Raw genomic sequence first — 18,904 nt, 5'->3', positions numbered from 1 at the left:
ATTCTTTGTGAATACATACTATTTTCGTATATTTGTTCATTGTTCGGGCGTACATTTTTCTGTTTTCGTAAATGAAAGAAAAACTGAATGTGGAATATTTTTATTTAAATAAATTTTATTAAACAGTTTTAACATATATGTTAAAATATCTTTAAACTACTTTTCTTTTCTAAACCAGGCAAAAGAAAAAGCGATGTTTTCGTCTTAATATTCACTGTTGTCATATATTATAACGCTGTTTTCGGTACATGTTACTGTTTCGCGAAAACATTACTGTTTTCGGTATCTAGTCATACCTCCCCGTGTGCGGCCCGCAATACGTCATCAGCTTTTGTATCAACTTATTCTAGTGACTTACAAAACAAGTCGACACGAATGTGGGTCAAAGCAATGTAAACATTGGAGTTTAAAGCATACTATAGCTTGTATTTTTTATTTGAAGGTAAGATTTACGTGCAAGATATGTTTTGAATAACAGTACATACCGTTTTAGTGCGCATTTTTCAGTTTTCACACGAGCAAAAAAGTTTCTGTCTAACTTGCAAAGAACTCGGCCACGCGCTTTTCTCGGATGTATGTATTTAGGTATTGTTTATGAATTGTTTATGTATTGTTTGCATAGCAAATCACATATGGTTGGCGTGTGGAAGTCCATATAAACGTACTCCCAGATAAATTTTGCTTTTGCGGCTCTGGGAGTACAGTCAGTTTATCTATTCCGGCTCCTGTCCGATTCCGACATATTTCTAGATTGAATGGCTGGTACGGAGAGAGTATGTTTAGAAACTTAATTTTGTCTGTTGTTTCATGTAAAGTAATTATTTCTTTGTCTACTGAATGGATGTTTACAAAATGTATGAACTCTTGGTCTGCCAGCGCTTGGATTTCCAAAACGAGGCTTCAGATCGGTTGAATTTCCGGCGCGTTTTTTCGGACGTCTGAAAAGTCGGTGGACAACATTAATCTGTTCAATGACCGAGGTTACCAAAAGGTTCGTGTTATTTTCTTGAATTATATATATTTTACTCGTTACAGTCATCAATATGCATTTCCACCTTCATTTAAGAAAGATAAACACCATTATATAAAGGCCAGTCAGTGTATCTATTCCGTACCACCTGGATGCATAACTCGGGGGCCGTATAAACATTACCGTAACTTCGACAAACATTTTTGGTGCATGTTTTGCGGATTTGGTCTGTTGTTTAATGCTATAGTTCGTCATTAAACTTGGTTGACATGCACAGTATGCCTTGAAATAAAATGTTTGCAATATTTTCTCCCATTTGTAAATGTGTAATGAAAATAAATAAACTTTCAGTGGTCAGACAAACTGTCTAAACTGTCAGAATTACACCACAGGAGCTTGAAATTCTTTCACTACATAAAGTCTATGCATAAATTATTTTAAAAAAAACACCCCACCCACCCACCCCTCTTCTCTATATATAAAAAGACAGCTTGTCTTTTTATATATAGAGAAGAGGGGTGGGTGGGGTATTTTTTTAATAATTTATGCATAGACTTTATGTAGTGATAGAATTTCAAGCTCATGTGATTACACACACACACACACACATATACATGTATGAACACTATTATAAACAAAAGCTATGATGAATTCTTTCAAATAATTGGTCTCATTATTCACAGTGTGTCACAATGTGTTCACTATATCCCTGCTGCAGGCTCATTAATGAGCAGTTTATAATTTTGTCACAATATTTACACAAATTATCCAATGCATTGAATAATATTCTTTGCATTAGGGAAATGCTAAATGTATGCTGTCTCAGAACAAATTTAAAGAGTATATGCTGACAGATATTATTATAAAGATAAAGTTATAATATTAATTCAAATAAATTGGCGGATTTCTAAATATTCATGAAACATTCTGTGTAGCCCGCATTACCTTAATTTTTAGGTTTAGACCATCCCAAACTGAAAGAGGTTGCAGATAACACACTAAGTTGTAATGTAATAAGACAAAGTTGATTTAGAAGGTTATATATCATTTGGATAAAAAGGGAAATTGCTCAAATTTGAGCAATTTCTCCTTTTATCACAATTATATCTAGTGTCATCATCAAAATCTTGTAAAACCCTGTTATTGCATTGTAAAGGGTTAACACTTGTTATATCATTTACATTTGCAGATACAATTGCCATGGGAAAGCAGAAGACAAACAGATCATCAGTACATTGTAGTCCAGCTGTAGAGGCAGCAAAATCTGTAAAGCGGGTAATTAATTATCTTAATCAATTAAATAGTTATGCGGTAAAAAATATTTCAAAGTATAATGTGCATCTTATAATGGTACACATAACAATTTTGACTTAAATACCATTTTGATTGCTGTGTGTATCTTAGTTGTGAACTTCCTAAAGCCATTTTCAAATTCATTGAATACAGAGCACAGTTTCATACTTAACTTAGCTATAAATTAAAATGTATGTTATACTCACGCAGTACTGTATAAATAAACTATGATATCATAGGAAATATTTGCCTTTAATAAATGTAAACATATAAGGTTACATACAGTATGAACTGTAATAAAAATGAATACAGTATGGTACATGTGGTATTTTCTCACATGATCAGTTGATCACATTGTGCAACAAGGTGAACACAAAAGGATTTATTTTTTTTATTTTACCCCATGTACAAAGTATGGGGCTGAATTGGATTCACATCGGTGGGTTGGTCCAGTGTCTGTAAACAAAAGTTGAAAATCTTTGTGGCCATTCAACAGAGTCAAATGATATGTTATACTAATATGCAATACAGTACTCCACAATTGCCTGTAGGTTTGTTTAATGATTCACTTCAAAATATACTTGTGGCCATTTGAATATGCCTGTCATTTATGACAGGTTGTATAATGTGATCACTTGTAGCTGGTGTGTGGGTGGGCTTCAGAGTTTGATTTGCTAATTAACTTAAGTACCCTTGCATAATGAACACCAAACTTTGTGTATAGACAGCTGGTACTTACATGAAAATCCCTTTAGAATTTAGTCAAGGTCATTGTGGATATAAATATAATTTGAGTGTCCGCTTAATTACTCAATAGTTTCTGCATGTATGGACAGCACATTTTTATGTCCACCAGTATATGCTGGGGGACATATTGATTTTTGCCCTGTCTGTTGGTCTGTTGGTTTGCGCCAACTTTAACATTTGCTATAACTTTTGCCATATTGCACATAGCTACTTGATATTTGGCATGCATGTCTCTCTCATGGATCTGCACATTTTGAGTGGTGAATGGTCAAGGTCAAGGTCATCCTTCAAGGTCGCACAGGTCAAATACATGGGTCAAACTCGCTCATTTCATTCACACTTTTGCACTAATTAACATACCGACTTGATATTTGGCTTAAGCTGTAAGAACTTGTTTCCCAAATGTTGTAAAATTATTAAGTTTAAACTAAATTGTTGCTGTAAATTGTAACAGGTATGAATGAGTTAACACATAACCAAACAATAAAGATATTTTAGATGTTTGTTGCAGATGACATAGGACATCACTAGGATAAAAGTAATATTTACTCATTTTAGCAATTTCTCCTTTTATCATAATGATTTCTACCCTACCAAATCAATTTCTTCCTTCTCTATCAAAGTTTCATTTTTTTTGCAACCTCATTGAATTTAGGACATTCCAAATGTATTGTTTGGTAACAAGTTGACACCGAACTTCATTTTTTCCCCCACAAAATATGTGATAATATACTCAATGAATATGCTAGTCCTTTATGTCTTGTTTGTTAATTATATATTTTTATATATTTTTATTTTGTTATTGATTTTAAACCTTTCAATGCTGCATTTCAAGATTTGGAATTAATGTGTCTATGGACTGGATTTAAGCACTTGCATCCAATTAGCTCAGCCTTCCAAAATAGCCAAAATGATTTGAGACAGTTTGTAACAAAGATTCAACTACACGAATGTGTGTGTTATCTTTGAAACACATTGTTGATAAGACACGCAAAAAATATCCAGCATTGAAAGTGTTATTTCAACAGGCAGTTGATTTGCTAGAAATAAAATTGTAAAATTATTACTTAATCGTGTTTTTTATTTACACCCCATATTTTGTAACAATGTCTCGATACCTTTTTGTACAAAAATCTGCTCAAAGTGACAGTCAAAAATCATTTTGAGATGACCCCCGAGAGCACACATCTAAAAAGAGATATGCGATTCGGAATAGTTTCTCTGCTATCGCAAACGGACACGTCGGGTGCAGGTTTACACGCGTGGTTTTACCTACTTACACGTGCTCGATTTAATTCAAGTAAGTCTTAAATTATCGATAAAAAAAGTGTCTCTCATCTTACGAAAACAGAGAAATGTGTCTATCGCACGTGAGAAATTTGCAGCGAAAAAGCGTAAGGTGTGACGGAATAGATACACTGACTGTACATTTGCATCCCTTCATAAACACAATCGCAGTTCTGCTCTCAGATTTTGTGCACATTACAGGGGCGTAGATAACCTCCAAACATTTGGGAGGCGGACGCAAGGTCCCGGCCCTAAAAAAAAATTACATTGAAAATGGAAAAAAATGTGTTTTTAAAAATTAATGATGATAATAATAATAAAAAACATTATGAAGCAACAATACAAGTATTATTTGTATGTTTTTGTCTAAATTTCGTGTGTATTTAGATAGACGTTAGGTTCATAAAAGAACGGTCGCAAATAAAAATTTAAGGTTTCCGGATGTTCCCCCCCCCCAAGACGTTGCCTCCCCAGACGTTTCCCCCCCAAGATGTTTAGGAAATTCCTTCCCAGACGTTTCCCCCCATTTTAGTTTTACTGCAGACGTTCCCCCCCCCCCCCAATAAATTTATAATTGTTTGGTTGAAGTATAATCTTGATTTATTAACAAAATGATTATTATGTTTATGAAAGCTTTAACTAACTTAATCTATGAAGCAACTTGTTTGTTGGTTTTAGAATTCATTTTTTTTTGTTTACTGTAACTGTGTAATGAATGCAGGTAAATCATTAGTAAGTGCATGCTGGTGTACTAGTGGCATTGGCATAGAGGGAATAATCTCAAAATCTTACCGAGTATTTTATACATGTTGCTCATTTGCGAGCACAGATGTCACCTAATCTCAACAATGCTGATTAAAGGGCCTGTATATTGCACCATAAGTACCCTTTGTACAATAGCTGTTATCTTGCTAATATAATCAACGCTTGTAGATAATTGCACCATAAGTGCCTGATGTCTTGTTTAATGGGAGGTTTGTGTTGTTACTTAAATAATAGCGCAAACAGTAAAATGCCGAAACATTTGTTTGGCTTCAGATTTAAATAATTTTTAAATTGGATGGTAAATTGTAATAGTACATATTCTGCATAAATGAACATGTTAGACTTCAAACTTTTTATTATATAATAAATCTTGATGACAGACTGTATCAATATGTAAAAAATTGGAACCAAAACAATAATGTATGAAATGATATAGGCATCAATATAAAATTCATAAAATGGGGCGTTGTCAACTGTTCACCTAATTAATAGAATATTAATTAAATAATATTTCAAACTCATAACTTTCTTATCATTTGCCTGGTTTCGAAAATATGTTCATCCTTGTGTTTCCTTTAATTTTTAAACAGTATTTTTTAGAGGTAACACCTGAATTTGTTTGTAGCAAAATGAATTCATTAATTAAAGTTGTTTACTTTGTAACATACTATTCCACTTAAAATTATCATCAAAGAACATCAAAGGTGTGCTTTTACTCAATTCATATATTTAAAGTTATAATTGTTTAATTTGTAACATTCTATTCCACTTAAAATGACCATCAAAGAACTTCAAAGCTGTGCTTTTACTCAATTTTTAAATGATCTCAAATTATGAAAGAACAATTTCAGGCACTAATAAAAACAATTATAATAAAATCAGTAAAATTGTTAGAGGCTTCCCTAAAAACAAAAAACAGCCATCAAAAATCAGTTATTAATATCTCATCACTCAGGACTCAACTTACATGTGTATCTCATGGAGCTGCACATTTTGAGTGGTGAAGGGTCAAGGTCAAGGTCATCCTTCAAGGTCAAACGTCATATAGGGGGACATTGTGTTTCACAAACACATCTTGTTTAATCTGTCCTTAATAAATACGTCTGAATGACAATATTTATCTTTTACCGTTATCATTTCCAGAATGACAAGTACTAGGAAAAGTCATCTTCTTGGGGCCTCTAAGAAGTACAAAAGAAGAAAACAAGATACAGAATACAATCTCATGGGAAGTGCGACAGAAATCAATACTGCGAATATAAAGGAATTTGATTCCACAATCCAAACTGATGCAAACTCTATATCGACTAGGGTAGGTGCTGAGACCTTAAATTCAGACCAAACACTACATGAAGTAAACTCTGTTTGTGTAAAAGTCGAAGCTGATGAATGGCGTGATGTAGCTGCTTTGTTTTATTCTGGGTGTGCCAAATCAGAACAGGTTCTAGGCAAAGAGATAGGTCAAGAAACAGACATATTCCACGGTAGAGGAAAGCGTGAGGATGTTTATATCCCCTGTCCAGTAAAGACCCTACAAGGTGGGACGGAGAAGGAGACAGTGTTGGATGAAAAACAGGATGCTGGTGATAAACTCCCTGAGGAACACAGACTGAGGATTTTAAACGAGTTGCCTCTGAGCCAGTTTGGTTCTCAAGAAGTTTTCCTAGATTTTGAATATGGTCAAGTTATTTCAAGTGTACAACATTCTTCCTCTGACTTGAATCCTGTCAGTCATTTGGCTTTAAATAATGAGGCAAATACTTCAAGCACCTCACCTGTTCAGGTTTTGCCTACGAATGTAAGTCATGCCATAACATGTAGGTTAGTGACATCAGTCAGTTCCAAATCTTCTGATGCTTGGGATAAAAAGGAGTTTTGTGATAAATCCATTAACAAGGAAGTTCCTACACATCAGCCCTTTGGTTTGTCAGATGGTATGGATCAAATAGTTGCAATATTACCAGTGAATGATCCACATGTTCCAATGTCTTTAATCAGCTATGATTCAAAGTCAAATCTATCACATAACATTTCTGAAAGTCAGAGCAATAACGGGCCTTTGTCGATGAGTTCTAAAATTGAAGACGTTTCCATGACATCCAAGATAGTGAATTCCAATCTTGTAGAAGAGTCTGGATATTGTTCCTCTGATGACTTTGAAGAGATATTCATTGAAAGAAACAAAGGGAAAAGCAAGAGCTATCCTTCAATGCTTCGAGTACCAAAGAGGGTTTGTGGTAAAGGTTCTTTGAGAGAATTAGTCAACCCAAGGGGTACAGTATTGTTATTTATAAAAGCTCTCAACAACAGTAGTATATTATTAGTATTATGTGAATTCTCGCATATCTTATGATGCATAGTAAGATTTTAAACATTGAACATTTTGCATTATTTGGTTTATTTAAATACTTTTTTACACCAATCAGATTGTAATAAATAGCACAATTGTACTTGATCAGTTGTCTTTGAAAAAGTACAAACAAAAATGTTTATGCAATAAGCAAAACTTATTCGTTCCTTATGTCGATCATTTTAACGGCCTAACCACTTGAAGCTATTGGGTAAATCAATAACTGGCATACATGCAGATTTGACCAAAAAGAGCAAATGCAATGGTCCAGTGACCTCCCATTCATTTGAAAGGATTTATAAAAGTTATCATGCTACACATGGACACATGCGATGTGTCAACAAATTCAGACTTAATGCAACTGTCCAAGTATTTAGAGCCTTTAATTATAAAGGATAATATGGGTTTTCGAAAAATAAGAGTAAAAAAGAATTGATTATTTTTTCAAGAAATAATGGTGTACTCAAACTTTGAGTTATTACAGTAGTTTAATTGTAATGATATGTTTGCAGAGAATGATGCAAAAACTACTGTCCCCCTTTTTCGGAAACCAGCTAAGAGAAAATTGGACAAACATGGTGACCTAGTGAGTAATAAGGTATGTATAAGTTACCGGTATTTTGTTTTGTTTGTATGCTACAAGTGTGTCTTGGTTTGAAAGTTCTTGTTTCAACTTCTCTTCAACTACAGGTTGGATCTTGCTCAAACTTTCACAATTGAATGACTCAAAGTTTAATGTGTGATGATAAAAAAGTAAGAAAAACTGGCTGCAACAAGTTTTGGAAGAATCATAGCCTTTGGTCTCTTTTCCGCTAAAGAATATACAGTGCCCAAATTAATTTTTTAAAGTCTTCTTTCACTTTTAACAGATTTTTTTCAACTAACAGTATCCAGATTAAGTTTGCAAATCCAGATTATTTGCAAACTTATTTTTTTTATTTATTGAACAATTGTTAAGAAATTTTGCATATTTGTAGGGGGCATTGTGTACATACATATAATTGAAAAAAAAGAGTTAAAATGTTTTTAGAAAGTAGAGTTATTTGATGATAAAGTTGCCATCCCCCGTGGGATCCCAACGGGGTTTTGGTTCCCCCGTTAAGAATTGCAATTTTCCAACGGGAGATTTTTCCAGACGGGAGAATTTTACCTATATTTTACCAAAAAAAGTAATTTAAATGTTATGCTTTGTTTTCTGTTTAAATGTTTACAAATACACATGCTGAAGTCATAATTGTAAGAAATAAGTACTTAAATAAGAAAATAAAGTGTTTGTAGATTTTCTTCCCCCGTTGGAGTTTTACGGGAGCTCCCGTGAAACTCCCATTTACATTAAACATCCGTGGGAGGTTTGACGGGGGACCCCGTCAATCCCCCATTGTCAATAAAACCCAACGGGTGTTTGACGGGGGACCCCCGTCTAACTCCCATTTAAAAAGAACCTCAATGGGACTTTTACGGGGGGGGGGGTGTAGGAATCACAATTCATTTAACAGTTAATACACATAGCAATATATTACATTGTATAAAGACACCAAACTTTATTAAATAATTGATGTTTTCTTTTTAAGGTGTCGGAACAAATAATAATTTTTGAGTTTTCTTAAATCAGTACCAAAATTTACGTTGAATATAATGTCATTTTGGTAAAAGATTAGACCCCGATATTTCTGTATAGATGAATATAAAACGTTCCGACCATAATTTTGCAACACTCACTGTATATATAAAGTGACTTGTCTCGAAAATATATTGCATTTACCTTTTGATAATCCAAACGTTGCTTTTATCCATTACTGTGATGATATATACAATCCAGAAAGACAATAACATTGGAAGCATAATTATTGTCATTCGGAATTGTATTTCTTTTGCTGTTTATTCCCGTGTAACAGTTTTGGAGGTTTTTTTTCCTAGAAATTTAGCTTGCAAACATTTTCGGTGCAATGTCGTACCTTAGTGTACCGGTTACATTCGGTTTATGGACGTTTCGTGCCACTACCAGTTCGTGCCACTGATATTTGTGTTGAAAAGGGGTAGACGTTTCGTCCCACTGATAACATATAGGCGGATAGGTGTGAATAATGCCGTATAGGTGTGAATGATATTGGGGGTGTATATAAATTTAGAAAATTACAACTATGTTGACATTTATAATTATTAATAACAAACAAATAAAATGATTTATCGTTAGTATACTAATATTTGTAAATAGTGTATTATATGCGATGAATATAAAGCATAAAGTGTTGTTATGTTTTATGAATCATGTTTATGTGCTTGTAATAATAAAATAAAATGATTTATTGTTAGTATAAAAACATGTGTGCATAGTTCATTGTGTTTAATAAATATAAAACATGAAATGCTGTTATTTTCTATGCTTCAATTGAATGTATTATATACATAAATAATAATATATAACATGAATGAACAATAATACAATTTAAAATAAAGTTGGTCTTTTTCTTTAAAGAGTTAGCTTATGCTTTACCATCGACTTACAAACTTTCAATTAGCCGTATGTGTCTACGTAATTAGCAAACAATTAATTACCGGCCTTCAATTTACCGACACGGGCCTTTAATGGCCAATTAGTTACCAATTAGTAAACAACTCACCTCTTTAATTATCATACAAACTGTGTAATTCACCGAAAGAGTAAATAAAGTCAGTTGAACACACAGTATATAATACGTGTGTTGTTCGTTGAATTCACAAAACCAGTAATGGCTTGCGAATATCCTTGTGTGTACTGTGCACGGAATGTTGGGGAAGAAGATAAAGCCATCTCATGCGATGAACGTGAAAGATGGCAGCATCTGTCGTGTGAGACTGGTGTCAGTCTCCGACAGAATCGAAAAAATGATGAAAGGGAATGTCGTCGTTACGTGGAAATGCTGCGAATGTAGCCGACTAGTGGAAGTTCCACCAGAGGTACCGGCGATAGTGGATTTCCCGATAGATGTAACGCCAGAGGTACCGGAGATAGTGGAGATCGCTATGGATGTAATTTTCAATTGATAGTTATAATTTAAATATGCTATTATAAAAACTAATATATCATATTTTCATTGGATAGTTATAATTTAAATATTTTTATATAAAACCAATAAACATCATAGTTCACAACATATTTATTTTTTCCAGGATGGCATCGCAGAATCAACGGTCGAGCAGGGCGTCCCGACTTAGGGTTTTACGTGCTAGTCCCCCTGTTGCGCCGTGAGGCAGAAACAGTGGATCTGACAATCCGACTTGTGTCGGAGCACGCCCTGACTCGGGTACACCGGAAAATCTTCAAAGAAGTGCACGGGCGACTCTTCGAGATCTGGGAGAAGTACGAAGACGATGACATGACAACTACTCAACTGCTGAGAGCGTGCAGCCATATCATCGGGCTGGGACCGAGCACAACCCAGGATGACATCCACGATGAGGACTTCTGAAATGCAATACATTGTATATATGATTTGTGTATGTATATGATATGATAGTTGCTGTTGTATTGGTGTTTCTATATTTGTGTACTTTTGTATATGTGTATTAAAACCATGTTTGAATATTTATGTAATCAATCTAGATATTAACATGTATGCATGCTTTATTTTCTGATATTTTTAATTTTTTTGTTTAAAATGTAGGTATCCATTCACTTCTGATGTTGTTAATGTCAATTTATTGCAAATGTTTGAATATATTTATGTAATAAATCTAGATATTGTTAAAATTTATGTATGCATTCACTTTTGATATGGTTAATGTCAATTAATTGAAAATGTTTTAATATATTTATGTAATGTATTGTTAATGTATTATATGAAGCATTTAAATTGACTCTTAAACAATCTTGAAATAAAATGTAAAAAATGTTATTTTCCCATTGAACAGATGTTACAATCAAAGGTGCGAAAGTTTCCTGTTATGATTTCACACCTATACGGTATTATTCACACCTACCCGCCTATATATTATCAGTGGGACGAAACGTCCAATGCCCTCCTACACAAATATCAGTGGCACGAACTGGTAGTGGCACGAAACGTCCAGCACCCTTACATTCCACAAGTTGTTTTTTTACACAAAATGCCTGAATAGGGCAGTGTGTTAGGTTCATTGTTTTGTTATTGTAGTTGTTTGTTTTTTATCTTTCACAACACCGTGCACTGGGAGCGTTATTAGCAGAGACATGCGGGAGTCTTCTTGAAACATACTGTACTGGCTAGTTTCAAATATGGGACACAACACCACTTCTCCAATAGAATCGATGATGTTTAAATACATTTGAGTTATATTTGCAGTTTCAGTTATTCTAAATGTAATAAAAACTTAATTTTCAATCATGAACTAGTAGTTTCAGGAAAACAGGAAACCAAGAAAAAATGTGAAACCAACAAAGGCATAGAATTGTGAAATATGCAAGCCAGAGTTCTCGACTTATGATTGTTGAACGCTGCACTTCTATACACCACAACCTACCTTTGTTCGAAGTTTGATGTAAATGGGTCTTATTGTAATTACGTTATGACCCGGACAATAAAAAGTGAGATAAATAAAGTAATGAAGGGGCTATAGCTATAGTTCTTGTGCACTGAACTTCTCATCAGTGAGATCTATCCATATATGCATATATGAAGTTTCATGTGAATAGGTGATATAGTTAAAGACTAATACTCCGGACAAAGTACTGGAAGCTGCCCGACCCCAGGCATGACATAATTAATCCCTTAATATGGACTCCATTGGTCATTGTCGACTCGGGTACTACTTACGTGTACCCCGGGTACTCTTAAGTATACTTACATGTACCCCGGGTACGGTAAATATACTAAATCGTACCCGGTCGATATTAGACTGTACTCGAGTTGTATTCCTGCCTAAAATCCTATGTCGTAAAACGCGCTACCGATTATCTTAAACAAACTTCTATTTAAAAAAAACTGCCTCAACATGCTTTGTGAGTATGAGTTTCGATAATATAGAGGCCATTTTACAGAAAATTGACATAAATGTGAATATATTTAATTAAAACAAGATGTGTTTGTGAAACACAATGTCCCAATATATGACGTTTGACCTTGAAGGATGACCTTGACCTTGTGAAGGATGACCTTGACCTTTCACCACTCAAAATGTGCAGCTCCATGAGATACACATGCATGCCAAATATCAATTTGCTATCTTCGTGAAACACAATGTCCCCCTATATGACGTTTGACCTTGAAGGATGACCTTGACCTTGTGAAGGATGACCTTGACCTTTCACCACTCAAAATGTGCAGCTCCATGAGATACACATGCATGCCAAATATCAAGTTGCTATCTTCAATATTGCAAAAGTATTTATAAAATAAGCGATTTGGGCCTCATATATTTGACCTCTGACCTTGAAGGATGACCTTGACCTTTCACCACTCAAAATGTGCAGCTCCATGAGATACACATGCATGCCAAATATCAAGTTGCTATCTTCAATAATGCAAAAGTATTCATAAAATGAGCGATTTTGGCCACATATATTTGACCTCTGACCTTAAAGGATGACCTTGACCTTTCACCACTCAAAATGTGCAGCTTCATGAGATACACAAGCATGCCAAATATGAAGTTGCTATCTTCAATATAGCAAAAGTTATTGCAAAATGTTTAAGTTGGCGCAAACAGACAGACCAACAGACAGACCAATAGACAGGGCAAAAACAATATGTCCCCCACTACTATAGTGGGGGACATAAAAATAGCCGACAACGACCGATTCAGCTTTAAATTTCCCGCGTACGTTTTAGTATATTTACCGTACCCGGGGTACATGTAAGTATACTTAAGAGTACCCGGGGTACATGTAAATAGTACCCGAGCCGACAATGACCAATCGAGCCTTAATATGCCCTGTATTTGACAGACATATAAAAGAGACAAATGGAAAGGATGAAAAAAACAACACAGCAGTAATTAGTTTTATCAGAGACATAGATAACAGAGATAGGCAGCTTGCCAAATATCGGCAAACTCTCGCGCATCCAGTGGTTTTGGCGAGATAGGTTTAAACGCGCAACTGTTTGACGGTTGCAACGGTAGTAAACACGCTTATCAACATTTCTAAAACTCGCTTTCGCATTCCAGTTTTTGCGATTTGAAACAAATATGTTATGTATTATTAAAATGAGAATGTATGCGGTATTATCACTCAACGGTAATGTGTCAATTAAAATAAATCACATGCCGCATTGTTTTATTAAGCGATTTTATCTGGCTCCAGTTTGAAAAAAAAAAATGCTTACCGGTATATAAAGATGGCCTTTGTAATGAGATAAAGGAGCGATAAGAATCTTACGACAAACAACTAATAATAGGTTGTTTTAATTAGGTTTTTGTTTTTCATTTTAATTGCATTTTTCAAATTTGAATAATCTGAATGCCATTTACCTGTAGTATAATTTGAATAAAGCTCTGAACAAGTTTTTCTTCTTATGGAGAGAATCTGTTCTTGGTCTGCTCTAATCTGCTGTTTGTGTTCTTTGCTCTCTTAAATTACCGCTCAATTCAATGCACAATTTTACCAATAATAAATAACATTACAACCTAGAGTATATGTATAGAAATCTTCAGACCTGTATACTGTGCCATTCTCCGATATTTAGCATATCGATCAAGTTATTAAGTGACTTTTCTGTTTTTCTTCAACATGTCTTAGGCGGATTTTGTGTCATGGGGTGACGAGGATGAACATTGTGATAGTGAATTTGTTGAGGACATTAATCAGTCCGTTGTGTATGAGTGCCCAGAATGCAAAAAGTTAATGAAAAGAACATATGGATTCCATGTGTTGTTAAAAAGCACAATCAAAACGTTAAAAGTAAGTCCCCTTATGTACATAATGATAAACTAAATGAAATGTGTTCCGGCTTCTACAGAGGAGCTTATGCAACCATTTATGTGATACAGTCTCTAAGTAAACCTCTGTAGTAACAATTTTAGTCTGTGCAATAAAAGAATGCATGAACATAGTTTTTACAATTTAATGATATTTCATCAAAACTTCATCATTCATAAACACATATCAATACACCTGGCATAAAAATAAGCAATTTATTACACGTATTAAGCAAGTTGTTGATATTACAAAATTAATAACATATCGGGAGAAAACAGCTAATATTCTGCAGAGATGCAGGCAACAAACATGTAATCATAAGAGCCATTATCGTATGGGGCAGAAAATTCATAATCACATAAGAATTTTTCATCATGGAGATTGGACTATAAATGCGACTGAGAGTGTTAACATGTTTTTTACCATAGTCATGTAAGGAAAAAAGCCCCGCCCCCTTGGTGGCCATGATTTTCATGATATCATTGGGACACTCTATAGAGTGTTAAAAAGGTTTTTCGAATCCCGGACAATCGCTCCTACGGACAATCGCTCCTACGCTAAATTTGACAAGGCAGACAGTCGCTCCTACGATGTTTTGACAGGGCGGACAGTCGCTCCTACGATGTTTTGACAGGGCGGAAAGTCGCTCCTACGATGTTTTGACAGGGCGGACAGTCGCTCCTACATTATTTTGCCAACCCGGATAATTACTCCTACATTATTTTTGTCAACCCGGACAATCGCTCCTACATTATTTTTGACTCCACGGCAAAACATATTATTCGCTGATCAAAGGCTTACACCTTTAATTAACCAACAATTAAAATTGCCAACCTGTTAACAGAAAGCCAATTTAACATGAGCCGATCAATTTGATTTTAATTAATTAATTTACTTACTGACAAACTATGTTACAGTTTGTCGATTCTGTAAATATAAGGGTAGTTATAAGGGCACTTTGGACAATGGTTCCTACATTATTCCTATCGGGTACATTCGTTCCGATATTACATTTATTGGAATAAGTGCCATTTTGCGAATGGAATAAACATAAAAACCACATTAAATCAATAATTGCTATAACAAAAATGGTAGTATCAATTGATAATGACCACTTTGACACCTATGATGTGCAAACCGTGCATAAAGATTACAGAATGGCGTCACATTAAAGGGGCCTTTTCACAGATTTTGGCATGTTTTGAAGCTTGTCATTAAATGCTTTATATTGATAAATGTAAACATTAAATTTTAAAAGCTCCAGTAAAAAATCAAAAATAAAATTTAAAAAAGGAAAACAAAAGTAGCCCGCAGCAGGACTCTAAGTAAAAACGCATTAGCCAACTGAGCTATCCTGCCAAGGATACATAAGATGCGTATTTTATACCTTATATCATCGTAGTTTCACAAATTTAAACGACATCACTAGAACTTTCCAAATTATTCAATCGCTTCGCGTTGCAACGCTTAATAATTTTTAGGTTTTTTAAATCGTCAAAAGATGCATATAATGACTATATTAGACCATGGCAAATGTTCAGTAATACTGTTTCCTCACAAATATCATAACTAAACCGAAAATTTGCGAATCTGAAACAACTTTTCTCAATTTTGGTCAATTTACCAAACCGTCAAAGATCCCTTTAAAGTGAATTAGGTTAGTAAACAATTGGCTAGGTCATTGTTTTCACATTTGACCCATTGATTGATATGACACTGAACAATTTTCTTAATCGGCATTTCTATGATTATTAAAATACTGAACGATTTTTGTATGTGTTGAATTGTAATATATTGATAAAATGTTATATGTATATGTTACAATAACACAAAAATAGACAAGAACAATTATACATTGAATACAAAATTCATGAAATGCAACATTGCTGGCGAATTCAAATGTACAGACATTTTCGATTTCAAATTTAAATATCTGGCTTATTTCGCATTTTTCGACACAAGTTGGCAATTTTAATTGTCGGTTAATCATAGGTGTTAGCCTTTGATCGGCGTACACTACATTTTGCCGTGGAGTCAAAATAATGTAGGAGCGACTGTCCGGGTTGACAAAATAATGTAGGAGCGATTGTCCGGGTTGGCAAAATAATGTAGGAGCGACTGTCCGCCCTGTCAAAACATCGTAGGAGCGACTGTCCGCCCTGTCAAAACATCATAGGAGCGACTGTCCGCCCTGTCAAAACATCGTAGGAGCGACCGTCACGCCCCTGTCAAATTTAGCGTAGGAGCGATTGTCTGTAGGAGCAATTGTCCGGATACCAGGTTTTTTCTATAGCTATATATAGACATATAAGGAAAAATGCCCCACCCCCTGGTGCCCATGTTTTTGAACCAACCGGAACCATTTTGGAACTTGCCCAAGATATCATTTTGACAAATCTTCTGACCAAGTTTCATGATGACGGACAATAAACCGGAACAATTTTTTAACTTGTCCAAGATTTCATTTGGAAAAATGTTCTGACCAAATTTCATGAAGTTTGGACAATTAATGTGGCCTCAAGATTGTTTACAAGGCAAATGTTGACGCCACACAACACACACTCCACGACTGCCAAAAGGCGATCAAAAAAGCTCACCATTAGCACATTGTGCTCAGGTGAGCTAAAGGGCAAAAAAGATAATCACTAGAAATTTGTTCCCACAAAAAATGGTTCTGGGCAACTTCCTAACCATGAACATGTTCAGTAGTGTGTCCTGCTTCATTAACACATACTTTCATCCTTAAATATGTTTTGCCATGCTTTGATCTGAATGTAAAAAAGCGAATGTCCAGGTCTCTAGCGTGCGTATTGACAATAAATTGCTTTGGATCACTTCGTTCAGTATGTAACACTCAACCCTGATAGGCACAGTGATCTCAACTGACAGTCTCCAACGTCAGCTTAGTCTGGTTCTGTTGTTGACGATGACTAACTACACTGAGTTGCTTTGTCTTCATACAATGCAGTGTTGAGAAGTATCATCCTCAGTTCTCAGTTATGGATTCATCCTCATTGAGCAGGAAACCATCCTCAAGCGCTGTTGGGGATGATTCATCATGTCGAGATGGCTTGTGCTTCTTCTGCACCCCATAACTCAGTCACTCCCTCCTGGGCATGGCCAAACTGTAAATACAAATGAGCATATTAGATGAACACCAAATAATATGAAATGTATTATATGCTATTCTAAATTTAGATAAAACAAGAGATGTGTTCATCAGAAACACAATGCCCCCTACTGCGCCGCAATTTGACCTTTGACCTTGAAGAATGACCTTGACCTTGAACTTCCAACCACTCAAAATGTGCGGATTCATGAGATACAACATGCATGCCAAATATCAAGTTGCTATCTTCAATATTGCAAAAGTTATGGCCAACGTTATTTTTTTTTCGGACGGACGGACAGACTGACATACTGACAGTTCAACTGCTATATGCCACCCTACCGGGGGCATAAAATATAAAGGCCTCATGGAATTTATAAAGAAGGCACATAAGCATGCAATTTATAATGTTTCATATGTGAATTCTTTTTTCTTTCTATCAGCATTTTAACCATTTTAACCCAACAACATTCAGGCTGTTTAGTTGACTTGTTACTGCATAATGTAATAATGGCAATTTCTCCATAAGATATAACACACTACTGCAGTTGACGGCCAGTTACCTTAAAATAGGATTTATGTGTGTTACATGAATATTGTAACTTAAAAACTCTTCCTTATACAAAATTCCTTTTCTTGTAATAGAATGAGCTTCATTTTTTATAATTCATTGTCATATTTCAGCAAATGAACACAGACAAGACAATAAACAACCAATCCACCATTGACACCACACAATAACTGGTAATAAGACAAAATGCTGTCTTATTCCAGGTATTGTGTGGTATTTAATATTACCTGAGCTAAGACACCTTATTAAATTATCTCCTGTATTTAAATTGATCAACAAGCACCTGTTTTAAATTAAATTCTTAGATTTAATATTCCTTGATCAATGGATTCAAAATTAAATTATTAATTAAATTCTTATCTAGTATTATTAAATACTCTCGTTTCAAAAACTAAATTTATAAATTAATCATATATTAAATGATCAATTTATTAAAACTTTCCTTAACTTATAAAACTGAAGCACTTTTTAATTAAGCACATTCTTCGATGATTTTAACTACACAAAATAAACAAACCATTATTTATACTAATTTACACAAAGTAAGATTGTGAATGAGAATGAAGTCAAATTATAAATGTTTAAATTATTATAAAAAGTTGATTTAATTGGGGAGGGCTAATCTCTTATCTGGCACCATACTGGGTCTGCCATTATAACTTTGATATACATCAACCATGATATACATACCACTTCGGTGGACCGCGCCACCGGACTGAGTGGGCTGCACGACGACATGTACAAAAATCTCACCACTACCCCCCAGTCTTCTTTTGAAGGGGGCATAAATATGGGAAACCATAACACTCTATGAAATCAGAAATTTGCTTATATATAAATGCATAATATATTATAGAGTTGATTCTTAAAGGAGGCCTGTATTGATACGTCTGCTATTACAGCATTTAAACTTAGAGCAGATAATATCAAGATTTTTT

The 18,904-nt window shown here is 34.6% G+C and overlaps 1 protein-coding gene and 1 long non-coding RNA gene across 2 annotated transcripts; one reads left to right on the top strand and one right to left on the bottom strand.

Annotated features, from left to right (window-relative positions):
• Positions 1-643: 643 nt before the first annotated feature.
• On the top strand, positions 644-10,436 carry LOC127862759 (uncharacterized). The gene is made up of 5 exons (XM_052402013.1): positions 644-991; positions 2,160-2,245; positions 6,206-7,335; positions 7,925-8,010; positions 10,194-10,436. The coding sequence occupies exons 3-5, from the start codon at positions 6,207-6,209 to the stop codon at positions 10,434-10,436; spliced, it is 1,458 nt and encodes a 485-aa protein (XP_052257973.1). The 5' UTR covers positions 644-991; positions 2,160-2,245; position 6,206.
• Positions 10,437-10,475: 39 nt separating this feature from the next.
• On the bottom strand, positions 10,476-11,790 carry LOC127862492 (uncharacterized). Its single transcript, XR_008040647.1, has 2 exons — positions 11,373-11,790; positions 10,476-10,857 (listed from the first exon to the last, which is right to left on the bottom strand). It is a non-coding gene; the product is annotated as an uncharacterized LOC127862492 (long non-coding RNA).
• Between the last annotated feature and the right edge of the window lie 7,114 nt (positions 11,791-18,904).

The sequence above is a fragment of the Dreissena polymorpha genome, chromosome 16 (assembly GCF_020536995.1).
Source record: "Dreissena polymorpha isolate Duluth1 chromosome 16, UMN_Dpol_1.0, whole genome shotgun sequence".
NCBI lineage: Eukaryota > Metazoa > Mollusca > Bivalvia > Myida > Dreissenidae > Dreissena > Dreissena polymorpha.
The sequence above is the reverse complement of the archived record's forward strand: the minus strand, read 5'-3'. Positions and strand labels throughout refer to the sequence as shown.